Here is an 18618-nt window from a genome sequence, read left to right on the forward strand (position 1 = left end):
TGGAGACCCACGGCAAGAGCCAAGGGTGCTCGCTACCCAGCTGGGCTGGCTAGCAGGCTTCATTTTGGTCCCTTCCTGGGCCCTTTTCTTGCTGTCTCCCCACCCCCATGCTGTCCTTAGCTTGGCCCTCGCTGGGGGATCTCTACTCCGCCCTCCCCAATCATGCTCAGGCCCCCAGCCCAGCTCGAGCCCCCTCTTCGGCGAGGAGGTCTGTGGCGCCCTATTTAGGCGCCGGTCTTGCCTACCTCGTTGGGCCCGGGGAGGGGGCCTAGGGCCCAGACCGGCCGCCCACACGCCCCCGCGGCGCGAGCCGGTGGAGGGGGGGCGAGGGTGGAGGGCGCGGGAGGGGAAGAGTTAAGGCTCGCTGCTCCCCTCCCCCGGAGGGTGTGACCGCCTATAAGAAAGGCGCGGCGCTCGGGCACTGAGGCTGCAGGCGGCGGGGGCGCAGCGCGGCAGCCGAGAGCTGAGGCCGTCCCACCGCCTGAGACCCCGTGCAGAATGTCGGAGTCCAGGAGGAGGGGCCGCGGCCGCGGCAAGAAGCACCGAGAGGGGAGGAAGCGGGAGCGGGAGCCCGACCCCGGGGAGAAAGGTAGGGCACCTCCGCGCGCCCAGAAACCCCGTTTCCCTGGGAGAAACCTGCCGCCCGCTCACCCGCCCCCAGCGCCGCGCGGGTGAGTCTGGGCTGCGCGAGCGGGCGCCGCGGTGACAGGCACCGAGGGCGCGCGTGCCTGCGTGCGAGCGGGTTGTCGCGGCCGGGTGGGCAAGGGGCTGCGTGCCAGGAGCCCGGCGGTGGCTGTGCGCGCCTCTCCCCGGGCGGCCGCGTCCCCATGCAGGGGCGGGCAAGAGGCGCTGCACGCGAGTACCGGCCTGCAGGCAGGCAGCCTTGAGCTAGCGGGGATGGAGCTGCGGGTACCGACAGAAAGACGGCGGCTGAGCAGACGCGGGGCCCGGCCTGGCCGCCGAGCGCTGCGGGAGCTGTCACTGCTTCCCTTCCTCGGAGGGATCGGAGCCCTCGGGCTTGCCCCTACCCATGTGCCACACCTCCCTCCGTTCTGCTCGGCCATTGGAGCGAGGGCAACAGCACTCACCAACTCCGGAGACTCGGAGGGGATGCCCTGCCCCGCTCGCGAACCCCAGAGAGCAGGGGAGCCGCTGCTTCTGTGACAGATAGTTCCCTCGGACCAGACACTGGGCAATTGTCCCTCTCTGGTCTGCGGGAGTGCCTCCCTTGGGCCCTTGGATTTTGTCCCCGCCTGGAGGAGCAAAGCCATGATATGCGACCCACTTTCGTGCCCTCCCTGGGCAGCTGCAGAGTCAACGAGGAGTGCACTGGTCTCAGGCTTCTCAGAGGCGGCCCGGAACATGCACATCCTCTCCCTAGAACCAGGCTTGCACTGGGGCCCAACTGGGGAAATCCTGGATTCTCGATTCTTTTCTCTTCTTCAGGCAAGCGTTTTGTTAATTTTGTGCTAATTTTATGTGTTTTGTACGAGTCACAGGCAAGCCATGTTCAAATGCTTCATCTCCATTTAATCCTCATAACAATCCTGGGAGCAGGTGGTCCTATCTCCATTTCACAGAGGGAGTAACAGAGGCTTACTGAAGTTAAAGTAACAAAGTACGTTCCAGAGATAAGACTGGGCTTCAAAGTAGCATTCTCAGGACAAAGGTGCTTATCTTGCTGGGTCTCTATCCCCTCACTGGAGTGCCCACCAGATCGGCAACATAAAAATGCCTTCAAAACAGCATTTGACTGGAAGCTGGGAGGCTTCGATTGCTCTTGAGAATTTGGCCAAATCCCTTTCCTTTCCTGAATTTCTGTGTAATGATGGAGAAGGGGTAGCAAGACTCTGAGGTCTCTATTGGGAAGAGCCTAGGCATCAAACACTATTATCAGCAGGGTAGAGAGAAGCAGCTAAGGAAACTTAAAGGCCAGAACTGTGTTCTCTTCTTTTTAAGAGAAAACCTCTTTGCCCATTTCTGCTGGACAACTGTGTCTTATAGCTCTTCCTAAGGACACTGGCGGTCTGCTATGAGGAGCCTGTGGGTCAGCTCAGGCTGGACTCCTGCAGTGTGGGATGAGCTCCCAAACTGAGATCCGAAAGAATGCAGGGTGCCTCTTTTTAGGATGGAAAATTTATAGATTTGGTTCAGTGAGCCACCTCCATTACCCACTCCACTCCCATTTGCCCTACATACACATTCTACCTTGGGCATTTTGGAAGGCTAGCTAGGTAAGAGCACCCTCTCAACGTCAAGGATGCAGGAGCTGAGCTGGTAGCAAGCACTCGGTGGGCTTCAGCTGGTGGGAATCACTAGTGCCAGGGAAATGCACATGGAAAGTATGAGCAAGTAATTCACTAAAACCTTCAGCTTAGCTGTGGGGTGGGAATCTGGAAAGTGGGAGGGAGAAAGGAGGGGAGAGAGAAGGGGACACTAATTAATTGGCTCCCCCTGGTTCTTGACCACACACTCAGCACCCTCCAACAACTCCTTAGCAAATAGCAAGAAGAGGTACCTCTCTCCACACAAACCCAGGCCAGTGTGGGGAAATGGGCTTTTCCCCTGCCTCAGTGCAGGAGTGCTGGGTGGGGCTGAACTGCAGGTGTGAGCTCTGCTCCATGACTCACTGAGAGTTTGTGGGGCTGAGGCCTGGTATCCCTAACCAGGGACTGGGTCCCCCATCCCCCATTTCTCCTTCTCCCCAGCTCATAGCCTTGCCAGCCTTGGCAGCAGTGCTGGGGGTGTTGGGTAATAAGCCTACTCATGGTATAGTGGAATGGCACAGCGGGAAGCAAGGCACCTGGGGTTCATCCCTGTTGGGCCTCTGTGTGACCTCAGACACTGTCCTCCCTTTCTGTGGGTCTCTGGATATGCAGTCTACTCTCAGCGCTCACCTTCTACATGAGAAGGGCAGAGGGTAAGCCTTCATACCCAGCATCTCTGAGAACCCCTAGAGGAGAGCCGTGAGATTGGAGGAGTGGGGAAAATTGGCCTTAAAGAAAATCAGAATCCCTGTAGTTGCTGTGTTGTTTTAAAGAATGACTTTGGGCTGGGTGCAGTGGCTCACACCTGTAATCCCAGCACTTTGGGAGGCTGAGGCGGGCGGTTCACGAGGTCAGGAGATCGAGACCTTCCTGGCTAACATGGTGAAACCCCGTCTCTACTAAATATACAAAAAACTAGCCGGGCGAGGTGGCAGGCGCCTGTAGTCCCAGCTACTTGGGAGGCTGAGGCAGGAGAATGGCGTGAACCCGGGAGGCGGAGCTTGCAGTGAGCCAAGATCGCGCCACTGCACTCCGGCCTGGGCAACAGAGCAAGACTGTGTCTCAAAAAAAAAAAAAAAGAATGACTTTGGAAGGGGATTCTAAGTTACCAACCTTTTCTGTGTGCCCCAGTTGGTCAGGGTTTCATAAAAAATAGTCTCCTCTGCTGGAGGTCCCCTGTGAACTGAGAGTCTGAAGCTGCCCACAGGCAGACATGGGGCAGGCTTTGGTCTTCACCAGAGTGTCCTGGAGTGTGAAGGTAGATTAGCATCACTAGCTGAGAGCTCTGGACACATCTCATTTCAATTCCCTGGACACAAATACATCTTTCCAAAGCGTTTCTTTCCCATCTTTGCTATCTCCTGCCTCTGATAAAGATGCTGCCCTGACTTCTAAAACAAACTCCCTTCTTTAGGCTGTCCAGGACCAGGTCAGAGGTGGGATGTGCTCATGTGCATGTGTTGGAGCCACATCTGGGTGTTGCTTCTGGCAGCCTTCTCCTCTGGTCTTGGCCCCTGGCTGACCCTGCTGAGCCAGGCACCTTGAGCTGTCCTCCTGCCACTCTGGAACTCAGCCTATGCCTCATGCTCTACTCTGGCTCCATGGCACCTCGAGGTTCATTACAAACAATAACAACAAGCAGAGAGTGACTTTGTACTTCCCAACAGTCTTTCATCCTGAGAGCTCAAAGCAGTTTACAGACCAGGACTCATCAGTCTTCGTCCCAGGTCCCAGGCATTCGACAGGGGTGAAGAGGGGACAGAGAGCTCTAGTCTTTCCAGATTGGCACAGCGGTACAGCTGGGGTAAGGCAGTGAGTCACCTGGGATGGGGGAATCAGATGGCCAGTAGGTCTGGGATAGAAGTAAAATTGGACTACTGGCTTTAGGTTGCAAACAGAGGGGATAATCCCCCTTAAAAGAGTATGAGCTGGACCATTCCTTCCCCTAGGTGGAGACCTAGGCCCTCTGGCCTGTGTGGGCTCCTTGAGTTGCTGGAGGAAGAAGCAGCAGCTTTTTGGAAGCAAAGTCCCTTGGAATCAGAGTTTTGCAGGAATCCCAAAGTGATGCCTGTTGCTGCCTTCTTCCCCTTGGTGCTGGGAGCTTCAGGGCCAAGTCAGGGAAGCTCTGACATTAGGGCAGTTCCAAAGTGAAGATACGTGGAGGAAAAGGTGCTGGCCCAGCCTGGGCAGGCCCTAGCCCTGGCCTTGGGGTTGGTTTCCCAGTTGCTACCCATGCCTGGTCAGCCCCACTTACTCCGCTAGCCCTCCTCTGTTCTCTAGCCCACCAGGCTGGCCTGAAGGACTGTTACTAGATGGAAGAGGGGCTTAGGAAAAAAAAAAAACCTCTGGCAAAGCATTGCCAAAGCATAAGACCTGGGCCCCATTGGAACCATGTTCTCATTGTGTTTCCCCACCATTTCTGAGCCAGTAGCACACCCTTTTAACTTGGTGGGAAGCAAGTAGCAGCCCATTTTCCCAATCTTCCTCCAGCCTAGCCATCCTCTCATCGAGACTTCCAGGCTCTGGCCACATGGTAACTGCATAAACTACATAAACTACATGTATGTTCATTCACCTTTGTGTATTCAATTCTGTAAGCATTAACTGAGCTTCTATTACGTGAATAAACAACAGGCCCTGCCTTCAGGAAGCTCAGAGAGACAAATCCTTATACAGCTACCTATGATCAGAGCTGAGGGTAAGGCCAGAGATAGATGTGCAACATCTGGTGAGGAGAGGAATGATTTGTTCTCCTAGGACGGTGTAGGGAGGACTTCACAGAGGAGATGACATTGGAGCTGAGCCTGAATGGTGACTAGGAACTTACCAGGGAAAAGAAAGGGACTTCTTAGAAGTAGAAACATGTCCATTACCAACTTTCATGGGAAACAAGGAGGCAGCTCTCATTTACTAAGCACTCACTACATGCCAGTACTGACACTATAAAGTATCAGTATTATTTTATCATCCTCACTTTACAGATGAGAAAACTGGAGCAGAGAAAGTCCCATGATTAAGCATGAATTAGTGCCAGGATGGGATCTTAAGTTCAAGTCTGCCCCCTGCCCTGCCTCAGTCATGCACAGTCCACCTGGCTCTGGGCTCTTCCATGCCCCTCAACAAAAACCAGGGAGAGGCAGAGGATCCCTGTTGGTCCACTTGGAGCAGGCCCTCCCCATCAGATCAACTGGTCAGATATCTACTCCTGGGCTCTTGGGTGGGGTTTAGAGGATACAAAGATAAGTGAATTGAGTTCCTGCCCTCACAAGGAGTTGCAGTGTGACTGTGGCAGTAAGCTGTGAACAGGAACCATGGACACTGACACAGGAGGGTAGCGCTGAGGCCTAGAGGCTGCACTCCCTTCACTGTAAAGATGGAGAAACTGAGGCCCAGAGAGGGAAGTCCACACACCAAGGCAAAGGACTTGGCCCTATAGGGCAAGAATGAGGGCAGCAGCCTACTCCCCACAACCAGCCACTGCAGCCTGGGTCTCACCACTCATGCCTGCAGTGCAGATGGATTCCTCTCAGTTCCGTGAGTACATCGTGGTTCCTTCCGGCCTTATTCCTGTGAACCTGCCGTTCCCTTTGCCTGGCACATGTTCTCTCTTAGCCAACTGCTGCTCATCCTGCAGGCCCAGCATAGGCTGTGTTTCCTCCGCAGGGCTCCCTGGTCCCCAAGGTGAGGAGCACATTGCTCAGCTAGAATCTCCCCCAGGGCCAAAGCCACGTCAACTTGACCCTTAGCAGTCAAAATGTGCTCAGTGCTCAATCCATTCTTGAACGAACACATGAATAAGGACATTCTCAAGTTATTTCACCCCTGTATGTGAAGACCTAACTGGCCACTCCTGTTTGAAGAGGGTCAGTCTCATGGAAGGAGGCTGCCCCAGTTGAGCTTCCTGCCCAGGCTGGAGCCCCTTAATAGTTGGGCAATGGTAGGCTGATCAAGAGTTGTATTTCAGTCAGGGCCCCGACTTCATCATCTGCTCTGCCATTCTAGGGCAGATGCCTGTTTGGGCTGATGGGGAGGGAGAGGGGTGAGTTGGGGAGGAGTGTTGGGTGGGAAAGGGCTCTGGGATTACCTGTCAATGGACTCCACCCTCCAGTAAGTGCTCACAGCAGTCTTGATCTGGGCCGCTCTGAGGCACCCATCAGTCACAGTCCAGCCTTTACATCATTAACTCATTTTCTTGGCCTGTGATCAGTGAAGACCTACCCAGTGGCAGACACCAGGAAACACGGCGGTTCTGCAGCACACACCCCTACCAGCTCCTCACAGTCTAGAAAGATAAGAACCTGATTTTCTCCAAGGTGAGAAGCCCCGTGAAGAGCGAGAAGAGCATGTGAAAGGCTCAGGGAGTCTGTGAGGCAGAGACTGCTTCTAGCTGGGTGGATTAGTGAAGGTGGTGGCATCTGAGATCTTGAGGGATTTAGATTAATAAGAGCTGCCGGTTATTAAGCTATCTCTGTTTCAGGCACTGTGCGAACTTCTTGACATACATTACCCTCATTTAATTCTCTCCACAATCTTAAAAGTGGATGAGATTGTCCCTGTTTCACAGACAAGGAAATGAAGGCTCAGAGAGTTTAAGTAACTTGCCTAGTTATACAGGTGCTGGGCAGAACCAGAATGCACAGTGGCATCCGTCTGACCCCCCAGCCTGCATGTGTGACCCTCTCAACTTGGCTTCCTGTGTGAGGGATGGCATTTAGGGGAAGCAGGAGCAGAGGGCATAGAGGCAGGGCAGAATAGGCATGGGCATGTTTGGGGAGCAACCAGTGATTTGGTTTGCCTGGAATATATGATTCCTGAAGGGAAGTGGTAGGGGAATGTAGAGAGGCAAGTTTGGGAAGGAGGCCCATTCACTGACCCAGCAAACATCCCCTGAGGGCCCTGGCTGCCAGGTAAGGAAGGTGGGCGGCCTTTCTCTACAGACATCACAGAGCCAAGGAAGGTTTCTGAATGGCCGTGAGGCACATTGAGGTGGAACTGCCAAGTGTACACTGTTCTTGTCGTGGTACTGGGGGGTGGGGAGCAGTATGGCCTGAGCCAGGGCCTGGCAGATGATGGAGAGTTATGAGGATAAGAGGCATGGTAGAAGCCAAATTGACTCAGCCTTTGGGGAAAGTCAAGGGAGACACAGGATTGTCACAGATAACAAAGTGACTGAAAGAGGGAATCCAGGAGAAGGAGCAATCTTGGAAGAGAAGATGGAGAAACTGGTTTTCCGCATGTTATATTTAACGTAATGACTAAATACCCAGGGAGGAAGGTGTTCATTTTGGGGTGAGTTCTTTCCAGCCCCCTTGCCGTCACTAGCCTGGACCACAAGGACCACATTTCAGCCTTCTCAAGCTCCCAGGGTGCCTAAGCTGGGACTTTCCTGCTTGCAGTTGAATTTGAAGAAGGAGACAGGGCCTCTGGCAGCCTGGGCACCCTGCATCCATGGTGAGCACATGAGCCTGTTCCTGCTCTGCATCAGGCCTGCTAAGACCTTTCTCCTGAAACCCAGCATTTCTTCAAAACCTTATACTTTTATGTTATCTTAAAAATCCACGTGAACTTAACACTCTTCTCCACCATATGTCTGTTTGTTCTGATGCAAAGGTGCTGCTTTTCCTTATTAATAAGCTTGGCAGAGCCTCAGAAAGAGCCCCGGAGATCATCCTGTGGCTTTGCATGTATCCCAGTTTGAGAAGCCAGTCTTTTCTGCATGTACAAGGTGCCTCCCCGTTTCCCCAACCCCTGCTACATTTCCCCAAGACTCAGAGCTTCAGAAACAACTTTCTCCAGCCAGGCCAAGGAGGCAGGAAGTGCAGGCCCACCCCAAAGAGGATGGGGCTCTGGGATCCCCTTCTTGGCCCTTTCTGAATTCCCCGAGCAAAAGACGGCCTAGTCCACCTACAGCAAGCCCTTTCCACAGAGGGTTCTCCTGGGCCAGGGCCCAAGACTTTGGCCCAGAGCCCAGCTTTCCCCAGTAGAGAGATTAAACAGAGTTTGGGTAAATGGTAACAGTTTTCCAGAACTGTCATCTCTGCTTTGTCCCCGACCTCCGCCCTCAGCAGCTGAAAAGATGATAATGGTCAGAGTCCTTCCATCCCTCCATAGAGAGCTTTTTCTTGCTCCATTCCTCTAAAATAGACAGAGCTTGGTTTATAAATGAGTCAACTGAGGCCCAGAGAGGGCCTTACCTAAGGGCAGACAGCTGAGAAATTGGGAGACTGGGACAAAGACCTGGACTGCTACGTCCTCAGCTGCCTCTCTTTCCCCTGTTCTGCTCTGCTTCCTCTGTGCCTCATCCGTGCCAGCTCTAGGTGTCTGTGGCCTGTGCCGCAAGCACTGCTAAGAACCCAGGGAGACTGAGGCGTCTGTGTTGAGTATCCCTATGCCTACCCCAGCAACTGCTGCCCTGCTCTGTGAACCTGTGCCATCTCTCCCAGACATAGATGACAACCCCCTCATCTCCCCTCTCTGCTATTCATGTGCCTGTATCCCAGTCCTGCACTGGGTGGAGCACTGTGGCATGGACCTGCATGACTCTGGGGTCAAGGCATCTCTCCCTGGCCTTGCAGAGCCCTGAGGAGGCCAGTGTTTCTCTCAGGACGCTTGGCTCCTGGCAGAGGGGCCTGTGGGTGGGAGTAGTGTTGTCCCTGGCGGTCAGGCCTGGGCCTGTGCATACCTGCCCTCACACTGCAGGCTGGGTGTCAGTGGATGGGTGCTTCTGGATGGGCAGGTGAAGCTTTAAGGCAGGAATCATTTCTGTTGGTCTTGGTGTTGCCAAGTTTTGTATCCTCCTCCTCCCTTCCCCTTCTTCTTTACCTGCCCTCCTGGTGCAGCGTCTGCCTCCCCTCTTTCGTTCTCATCCCAGCTGGCCTGGCCCCTCTTCTCCACCTTGCAGCTGAGGTGCCAGGCACCTGGGCTGCTGAGTTGAAAGCCCGTCAGGTCTAGGCTGGTTTTCACTGGTGCAGGGAAGGTGGTCCTCTTTGAGGATCAGCCTTTGTGGGAGCCCTAAACAGGAGGCAGAGACCAACCCGAGGCCAGGGCCATATCTCGTTTGGCACAAAATCCATGGTGACTAGTAAGTGCCTTGTACATCATAGGGACTGTTGCATGTGGGTATTTGTTGGATAGATGTAAAAAGAGGGCAAACTTAGCCCAGGCATTGGGCTGGGCCTAGGTGGCTGAGGAAAAGCCAAGCAGCCCAGCTGGGCATACACTCCCTTTGGGAGCCTGTCCTGTGAGTGTGAAATGGCTCTTCTGCAAGCCATGGGTAGGATGCCTGGCTGCCTGGGCCGTCTGTGCCCACTTAAACCAGCTGTGTTTTTAGTTTAGTGTTTTTTTTTTTTTCTTTCTCATTTGAACTTAGAGTCTGTAATTAACCTCCAATAGGTTGCAGTCACTTTGTGGGTGGGAGAGGGGTGGGAAGGGGGCTGACCCGCAGCTGGCCAGCAGCAGGACAGTGGGAAACTTTGATGCCAGGCAGGCTGGCCACATTGTCTCCAGGTGTTGCCCTGCAAAGGGAACTGCTCAGCCTTAGTCATGAGGTGAGGATCATTAACTCTTTTAAGAGCCTGCTGCCCCTGCCCGCTGGATGCCAGGAGGGAGGCAGAGCCAGGTCCTCCCTGGCTGGGTTGCCCAGCCATGTCCTGAGCGTCTGTCTTGCTCTCAGATCTGGGTAGGCTCCGCACCCACCGCCCACTGCTGAGAGGAATGAGGTTAAGCTGCTGGCAGCAGCGGCACCTCCTGGCCTCGGGGCTGGGATGTGGGAAGGGAGCAATCCTGGTTGTTGTTGCTGTTGTCGCTATCTTTAATGAGGTGCTTTCTGGGGATGGCCTGTCAAACAGATACAGGCCAGATGCCCTGGCTTGGCACCAGGAGATAGGAAGCAGAAGCCACCGGATACCCTGTGGCCCAACTCATGGCAACCATGGGGAGGTGTCCTAAGGTTTTATGGAGCCCATCCTGGAGGAAAATCTTTATGTGGAGGCCTGGGCCATCCTTGAGAGAGCTTCTTCTTGTTCTTATAAAGCTGCCAAGGGAGATCTCCCCACATCCCCACACCTCAACTCCAGTAAACCCTTGTCCCAAGGGGAAGAGGACTGGATGAAGTAGACTCTGGGCTTCCCCCAAAACCCAAGGAGTATGGGAGCTCAGCAGAGGGGGCCTGGTCTGAGGAAGAAACCTTAGGGGAAGGAAGAGCTGCCCAATACCCAAAGAGCCGCCTAGGCCATCAGCTTGCCACCTGCCCCTTTCATCGCTAGGGAGGGAGCTGCTGCGGGGATCAGGGTGTCAGTAATGGCCATGTGTGCAGAGTGGTGGGAACTTTCTCCCCCTTCTTATGCACACCAAACTTCCTCTTGCTTTTGCTGGATACCTCTCATCTGTCCACTCTCCTGTGTGCTGGACCTTTGAGGGTCCCCTTTCTGCATGAGAAAATATGCATGAACCCCCAGGACTGCTGCTCCTCCCTTCAGCCACAAAGCTGAATTTATGGAGAAATTCATTGCAATATCGTTATTATTAGCAGAACATTGGAGACAACCTGATATGCTCATCTGAACAATGAAATATTATGCAGCTATTGAAATGATTCTAGACTTGGAAAAAATGTTTCAAATGTATATTGACTGAGAAAATGGGATATAAAGCATTTTGGAGAGAAAAGTCTTTTGGGAGACATTTGAAAATGCCTACAGTGGCTTTCTCTCTGTTGGTAATTGAATTGATTTAAATGTGTTTTTCTTTTTCCTTACTTGTATAATTTTTTCACAACAAAAATTTCTTATGTAACAAAACAACAACAGAAGGGGACAAGTTAAACTCTTTGGGGAGTAGGGGGTGGTTACTCCATATACAGCTGGATCATTTCTGTCTGGGGTCAAACACAGAACTTGGCTCATAGCAGGCATTCAGTAAACAGGGGAAGGGAGAGGTGCTCAATACTCAAGGGCCCAAGTAGTCCATCGGCTTGCTGCCTACCCCTCCATCTGTGGAGAAGGAGCAGCAGTAGGGATCAGAGTGTCGACTGAATGCGGGATAAATACCTGCCCACTGCATTGCTTCAGTTCTTTCCTTGACAGATCCCATGCATCCCAGGAAGCCTGTTCCTCTGCTTGGTTCAGCTCTGGCCCCAAGATATTCTTGAGACATGGTGTGATGGTCTCTAGCATTGTATTCTGGGCCCTGGGCTGTAAAAGAGACACAGGCAATACCAGACCTAGCTCAGAGAGGGTGTCTAGGTGAGGGGCTGATCTAGCCCAGTCATGTCTGAGGTCCCATGAGAGCTGTCTCTGGATGCACAAATGTCTGCTATGCGAACAACCCCTCAGCCTTATCCCACATGACCCCAGGGGCTGGTACTAGAACTGATGGCTAGAGGATGCATAGAGAAAGGATGGTGGCTCAGGATAAGAAAGAGCTTAAAATGCAGAAAGTAAGATCAGGTCATCCCCTAACTTATAAGCCTCTAATGCCTTCCCAGCACACCTACAAAACCAATCCAGGGCCATCTTGGGGAGGTCACCTCAATCTTTGCCACAGAAAACCTGGCAGGGCTCTAGGCCCAGGCATTGTTCCAAGGCCATCTGGTGTATATTCTTCTCTTTCCTGCCACCTGAGCTGCTGCCACTGCCCCCTGACCCCAAGGAACTTTCCTACAAGGTTTGCCCGACCCTGGCTTTCAACTTTCAAATCACTGCAAACTAGGATTTCTGTGAGCAAAGACCAGGACTTGCACCTGCTAGAGCAGGAGGCATGGCTTTTAGCATCACAGATGATTCTGAGGAACCGTTAAGAGCTATAAAAGAAAACTCTTTGTAAAGAACATAGCATGATTCAAATGTATGGTTATTTTTATGTTGTCATCCTTTAAACCAGGGCTGTCCAATAGAAATATAATGCAATCCGCATATGTAATTTTAAAATTTCTAGTAGGCACATAAAAAGTTGGGTTTTTTTTTTTTTTTAAATATACAAAACAAATCTGGACTTCTCATCCTGGCTTGCACAGCCCCATGTCAACCTCAGCCCTGCCTACCTCTCCAAGCTCCCCTCACACCCTGCCCATCTTCTACTATCTTCCAGCCACATAGGCCTCTTTTGGCCCCATGAACTCATCAAGCTCATTCCCACCTTAGGGCCTTTATCCAGCTGCTTTTTTTTTTTTTTACTGTCTCATATTTCCTGTTGATGTTTTGCTTATTGTCCCCCTCGCTAAAATTCAGGCTCCCTAACAGTAGGATGCTTATCTCTTGGTATGGTTGAATGAATGAATGAATGAATTTGGAATGAACTGAATAGATGAATAAGGAACAGGTGAACTAGATAAGATTGTTCTGAAGTGAGTGGACTATCCAGAAATTGCTACTGAGTCACACAAGGTTCTCACTAGATGGAGTGGGCTCCCTGTGATCTGAAATGCGGTCCTGTGTTTTCCATCGGTGGCCGGCAATTACTTTGGAGTTCTCAGTTCCTCAGGCCCTCTGAATTAGGGCCTTGCCTACTGTTTCTGGGAACAGTCTCTCTGTAACACATCCCCCTAGCCCATCACCATCACCACTAAGCAGTGGCCACAGGCTAAGTGCATAATATAGCACTGGAACTCATGTCAGGAACCAAGGTGGTAGAGTAACCCCTGCTTCCTCCCACCAGCTGCCACCACCATCCTCCCTCCCCCACCGCCCCATCTTGTTGGGGGGAAAATGGTTCATGGTGGTGGGGACAGGCGGTTCCCTTGTCTCTGAGTTGCAAGAAAAGTCCACACACTCCAAGTGTGGTAAGGGGACAGTTTAGCACCCGAGAAGAGCTCTCTGTGTTGTGTCCCCAGTTCACAAGAAAGGGGAAGGGACTAGTTGAAGGTCGCCACTTAACCAAGAGGTTAGATCATCACCAGGTGTCAACCCAATCTTAGTGCAAAGTCACTTGTGCATATGTGTTCAGTCTGTAACCAGTCATTGAGCTATACACTTATGTGCACTTTCCTGAATGTCTGTTACATTTCCAAAAGTAAAGGAACACACCTGAAGAGCTCTTTAGAACCCACAACCTGAACCCACACTCACAGCTTCTGCTTCAGAATGCCTAGGATATGTCCCAGGTACCTGACTTGTAAAGCTTCTCATGTGATTCCGATTAGCCTCCAGGGTTAAGACCTAACGTAAGCAATGACTGGGGACTCCAGAACAGATGTAGGAGGGAGGGAGGTGGGTAAGGGAAGGAAGATAAGGCAGGATTTCAGTCACACTTAGAATAATGAAGTTCCAAAAAGTCCAACAGATTGATAGATTGATGCACATAGAATCTCTGGGTGCCACAAAAAAAAAAAAAAGAAAAGAAAGAAAATAAACGAAAAAGAAGAAGAAAAACGAGCAATATAAAAAAGCAGGTAACTGAGGGGAAAAAACTTTGTAGCAAAAGGTTAATAGCCTTAATATTTATAAAAAGCTCTTACAAGTCACTAGGATGAGTACTCAATAGAAAAACAGACTGCATGCATGAACAGGCAATTCAAAAAGAAGAAATACAATGGGCCAATACACTTATGAAAAATGTTCAGCCTCATCAGTAATCAAATAAATGCAAATTAAAACAACAAACAGACGTTATCTTTTGCCTAGCTAATTGGCAAAGATTAAAGACATGATAATACCTCGTGTTGGTGAGGGTGTGGAAAAAACAGGCACTGTCATTCAGTGGGGGGAGCACAAATTGGTGCAACCTTTCCAAAGGGCAATTTGGCAATGTACAAAGCTGAGGAAGATTGCGTACCCTCTGACGCAGCAATTCCACTTTTAGGAAGATCGCCTTAGGAAATAATTGTGAATAATAATAATAATAGCTAACCTTTGTTAAATGCTCTCTATGTGCCAGGCTCTACATGCATTGTCTCATATAATCCTCACAGTCATCATCCCAAGAGGTAAGAGCTATTATTTATCTCCTGTATTTTACAGCTGAGGAAGTTGAGGCGCAAACGAATGAAGTTAATTCTTGAGGACATAAATCTAACAAGTAGCAAAGTCTGGATTGAAAGCCAGACAGCCTGAGTCTAGAGTCATCCTCCTCCATACAGCAGTATACATGGGGTGTGTGCAAAGATAAAGCTGCAAGGATGTTCTTTTGGGGTTGTTTGTAATGGGAAGGTGGAGGGGGACATGCTAAATGTTCCACACAGGAATCAGTTACAGAAGTTATGATACACCCATACAGGAACATTATGCAACCATGAAAAATGATGCTGTAAGAAAAACTGAGTGTGTGAATACTCGGGGGGGTGGGGGGCGGGATTTGTGTATGCATAAAAGATTTCTGAAAGGAGGTCAAAGGAACCGATAAGAATGATTATCTCCTAGAAAGACAACTGTGTGGTTGTGGCCAGAAGTTAGAGAGAGACTTGTTTTTTAAGCCATATACCCCTTTTCACTTCTTAAATTTTGAATCATGTTAATATCTGTCAAAATATATGTGTGTGTGTATCTATCTATATATATATTCAATGGAATCATTGTCAATATATATATATATACACACACAAATAAATACACATATAAGTTATAGAATTTATTCCACATAACTTTTTATTTCCTTGAAATGCTGCTAAGAGTTCCAAGAAAAATGGTTTCAAGGCCCTCACTTAGAGAACAATACTGAAGTTGATAGATACTTCTTTAACTAGGCTTAACCCACATGCTCTCCAAACCCATTTTCCTATGGAACCCTCTTCTCAAGTAATATCTGTTTTCATCTCTCCAGATACTCCTGCTTATAGAATTCACTTTGGGAAATGCTATTATTACTATTTAACACCAAGGCGAAAGGGTTACATTGTTTCATTAAAGGAAAGAATACATAGAGCCTGGCACAGAGAGAGCAGTTGACAAAGGTTAGCTATTATTGTTATTATTGTCCACAAATGGCATTGATTCCATTTTGTTTAAAAATGGGGGGAGGTGTTATTTATGAGTATGGAGACAAGGGATGGTTTTGTTTTCTTCTTTTTTCAACCTCCCGTATTTTTTAATTTTCTAAAATGAACAAAATTATTTTATGAGAATCATTGCATAAGCCTACATCATACATTTTTAAAGGCTTCCTTTCTGTGCTTCCTCTGTGCCCTGCGCCCCTCTCATCTTCTCCCTGCATATATGCAGCAGCTCAGGGTGAAGTTCAATGAGGGGACCCTGTTCTAGCCAGGCCCTCTTGCCTGCCTTTCTCCAGAGCCAGCTCTGGCCCATTGTCAGCGCTCTGAGCTGCCAGGGAAAGGACCAATGGCTGAGACAGAGCCAGTCAGTTCCCAGACAACTCCCTGGCTCCAACAGACCCTCCCTTCTGCTACTGGAAGGCTTTTAACCATCTCACAGAGAGAGATGAGACCACAAAATCAGACACCATCCTGCTACCAACCTAACACGTGGCAAATCTTGATACCTGAGCTTTGGTCCCAGCTCTGTGGCTGCCTGGCTATGTGGCTTCGGGCAAGTTTCTTCACCTCTCTGAGTCTCATCTGCACCATCAATGTCAGTATGACACTGCCTTACAGAGCTCAGAGACCAAACGAGAACCTGCATGAAGGCTTTGTGTATCCTTTAAGGGACTATCCCACTGGAAATTGTTACACACCTCAGCACGAGCACTGGCTTGGCCTCACCTTCCTAAGAACAGGGTACTTTCTCTTTTGGGGTGTGTGTTTGTGTGTGTGTGTGCGCGTGCGTGTTTTGTTTTGTTTTTTTGGTGGTGGGGAGAGGAGCAAGGAAGTGAAGCATGGGAGACTGGGGCATGTGGAGATAGAATGGCATTTAAGAAAAATGGGGACAGCCTCTCAGCCTGGCATTTGCAGCTCTGCATCCGTGATTGGGCCCGAGCCCACCAGTACAGCCCCATGGCTTGTTACCCATGATTTTAGATCTTGAGCACCAATGTCAAGGAGATCTGGGTTTGAATCCCAGTTCCATCATCTGCCCTTAGGGAAGTGACTTCACCATTCTGAGCCTCCATTTCCCCATCTGTAAGTGGGTTTAACCATTGCTGTGAACTCGTGGGGTTATTGTGAAGGTTTCATAAGCTAATGTCGAGCTTCACACCATTCAAAGCATGAAGGAAACTCTCCATTAGTTATAACTACATTGATGTCATGACAGACTCACTGTAAATGCTTATTGAATTGAACTAGGAAATGACACCAGGAGGGGTGGCTCTCAGGATCACCCCTCCCTTCCCCAGTTCCAGCCCAAAAACAGTGGCCCCTACTGTCCACTACTCATGCTTGGCACTGCCCCTGCCACTACCATGCTCACCTACCTGCCTTGTACCCCACAGCCACCCGGCCCAAGTTGAAGAAGATGAAGAGCCAGACAGGACAGGTGGGTGAGAAGCAATCGCTGAAGTGTGAGGCAGCAGCCGGTAATCCCCAACCTTCCTACCGTTGGTTCAAGGACGGCAAGGAGCTCAACCGCAGCCGAGACATTCGCATCAAATATGGCAACGGCAGGTAAGCAATATCCAGCCTGTCCTCCGTCCAACCAGCTGCCTTCCCTCCTCTCGAGAAGGAGGGGCCTGAACTGGACAGAGGCCAGGGCTGTGCCCCCAGATTCACCCATGGAACCAGTCCCAGCCCCTCTCTTTACTCCCCTTCCTTGCCACTCCCAGCCGTCTTCCTGCAGCTCAGGGACCCTCTGGTCATGGTGGCCCAGGGTCTTGCAGACCACAGACAAGAATTAAGCCTTTAACTTCTCTAGATAGTTGAAGGCAATTTGACTGTCACAGTCAGCTTGATCAGTGGAAGACCCTGCTCACCCCTAAAACTTCTTGAAAGACCTGCTGCAGCATCTGAAAGCCCCATCATTGGTAATCTTTGGTGAAAGACCCTGACTCCAGAATGCCTCTGGGAGGTCACACATGATGGGCTGGTTTCTCAGCTTGCAAGCTGTCACTTGTCAGAGAGCTAGGTAAGGGGAAAGGGAGCAGCACTTTGATTGGTGCTGGAGAACTCTGTTCCGCAGAGGGTTTCCCTCTAAAACATGAGAATTGTGTTTGATCTTGAATCAGTGCTCCAGGGAAGTGAATCAGAGAAGTTCCCTGAGTCTCCAGGCTATGGAAGATGGCCTGTCTTTCATCTTGGGTGGGTCAGGCAGGGGGCTTCTGGCACCAGAGAAGCCGGTAGTCCAAGGCAGCCCACCACCTCTCTCCTGCCTCTCAAGGAGAAGCAAGGGGGAAAACCCCTGCCTGCCAGCTAAACAGGCGTTCTACTTGATGTCTGCTCTGTTGGCTCTGGGGACCTAGTGGCCTTCCCTCTCTGACTCAGGAGCTCCCAAACCTTTTCTGCCCTCTCTCCCAGGCAGCTTACAACCACTCCCTTCCTGGCTGTCATTTTCCTGCTCACCACCCCACCACACACACAAAATGCAAATTAGGATGGTTTTAGAGCACACCAGCCTGCCCACAACAAAAAGTGGTAGAGGGCCTGGGCTGGGCCAGCTGCTTGGGTTTGCCGTGTGGGGCTGGATGTCCATGCCCTGCCTCTGGCCCTCAGACTCTGGAACCTATAAAAGAGGATGAAGGAGTCAGGGGACTGGGAGTTACTTCCAATTCTCTGATTCTCCTTCCAAGAATGGGGAGCAGAAGTAGAACTGATCATTCTAGAAAATGATCCTGGCAGAAAACAGAATGTAATTAAGGATGGGTTTGGCTCAGATCAAAGGTTTGTGGCTAAAAGAATGCCACTTCCTAAGGAACTCACCATGGCCAGTGGTGAGTGGGGGGTTCTATGTGTCCCTAGTCTACAGCATTGTCAAGAAGCTCTGGCTGCCCACCCAGCCCACCCTCTGAGACCACCCTGCCCCTTCTCACTGCACTTCCAAGGCTGGCTCCAAGCTGAAGAGAATGGGCAGGCTTCTTGGAGCTGGGGCAGTTGGGTTCTGTCTCCTTCCTATCCTTTCTTTCTAGAAGATGGCTTCTCCCCTACTTCACTGCAGTGACGAAAGTCAAGAGAGCCCCCATTCCCTCCTCATGACTCCCAAACATGTCTACAACCTGCCTATCATCATCCCACCCGACCTGGTGCCACACACTCATACTCACCCTCCCTCCCGCACATTCCCACACTCCACACACACACACCCCCGCAGAGCCCTGGTACCACCAACTCACTCCTTTCTCTGGTAACTTCAACTTTCTCTCCCTACCCGTGACTTCTTTTCTCAAATGCTGTCCCTCCACGCTGCTGCTCCCCTGGCCCTCCAGCAGTTCCCCCATCTCACTTCCACCCTCCACCACCATATGAAGTCACTGAGGGAGCTAGCCTCATGCTCACTGACTGCACACTCTCATCCTCCACTCACTCTTTGCCCTGCTG

At 50.9% G+C, this 18618-nt stretch overlaps 1 protein-coding gene across 4 annotated transcripts in view; it reads left to right on the forward strand.

Annotated features, from left to right (window-relative positions):
* NRG2 (neuregulin 2) overlaps positions 1–18618 on the forward strand; it is a 260716-nt gene that overhangs the window by 203435 nt on the left and 38663 nt on the right. For 3 of the 4 annotated variants that reach the window (XM_073010636.1, XM_008014663.3, XM_008014664.3), the window contains one exon: positions 16584–16755. In XM_073010636.1, coding sequence (XP_072866737.1) covers positions 16584–16755 — 172 coding nt within the window. Of the gene's footprint in view, positions 1–423; positions 590–16583; positions 16756–18618 lie in introns of those variants that run through there. The other variant, XM_073010637.1, reaches the window with a different exon arrangement.

Source organism: Chlorocebus sabaeus, chromosome 23 (assembly GCF_047675955.1).
Source record: "Chlorocebus sabaeus isolate Y175 chromosome 23, mChlSab1.0.hap1, whole genome shotgun sequence".
NCBI lineage: Eukaryota > Metazoa > Chordata > Mammalia > Primates > Cercopithecidae > Chlorocebus > Chlorocebus sabaeus.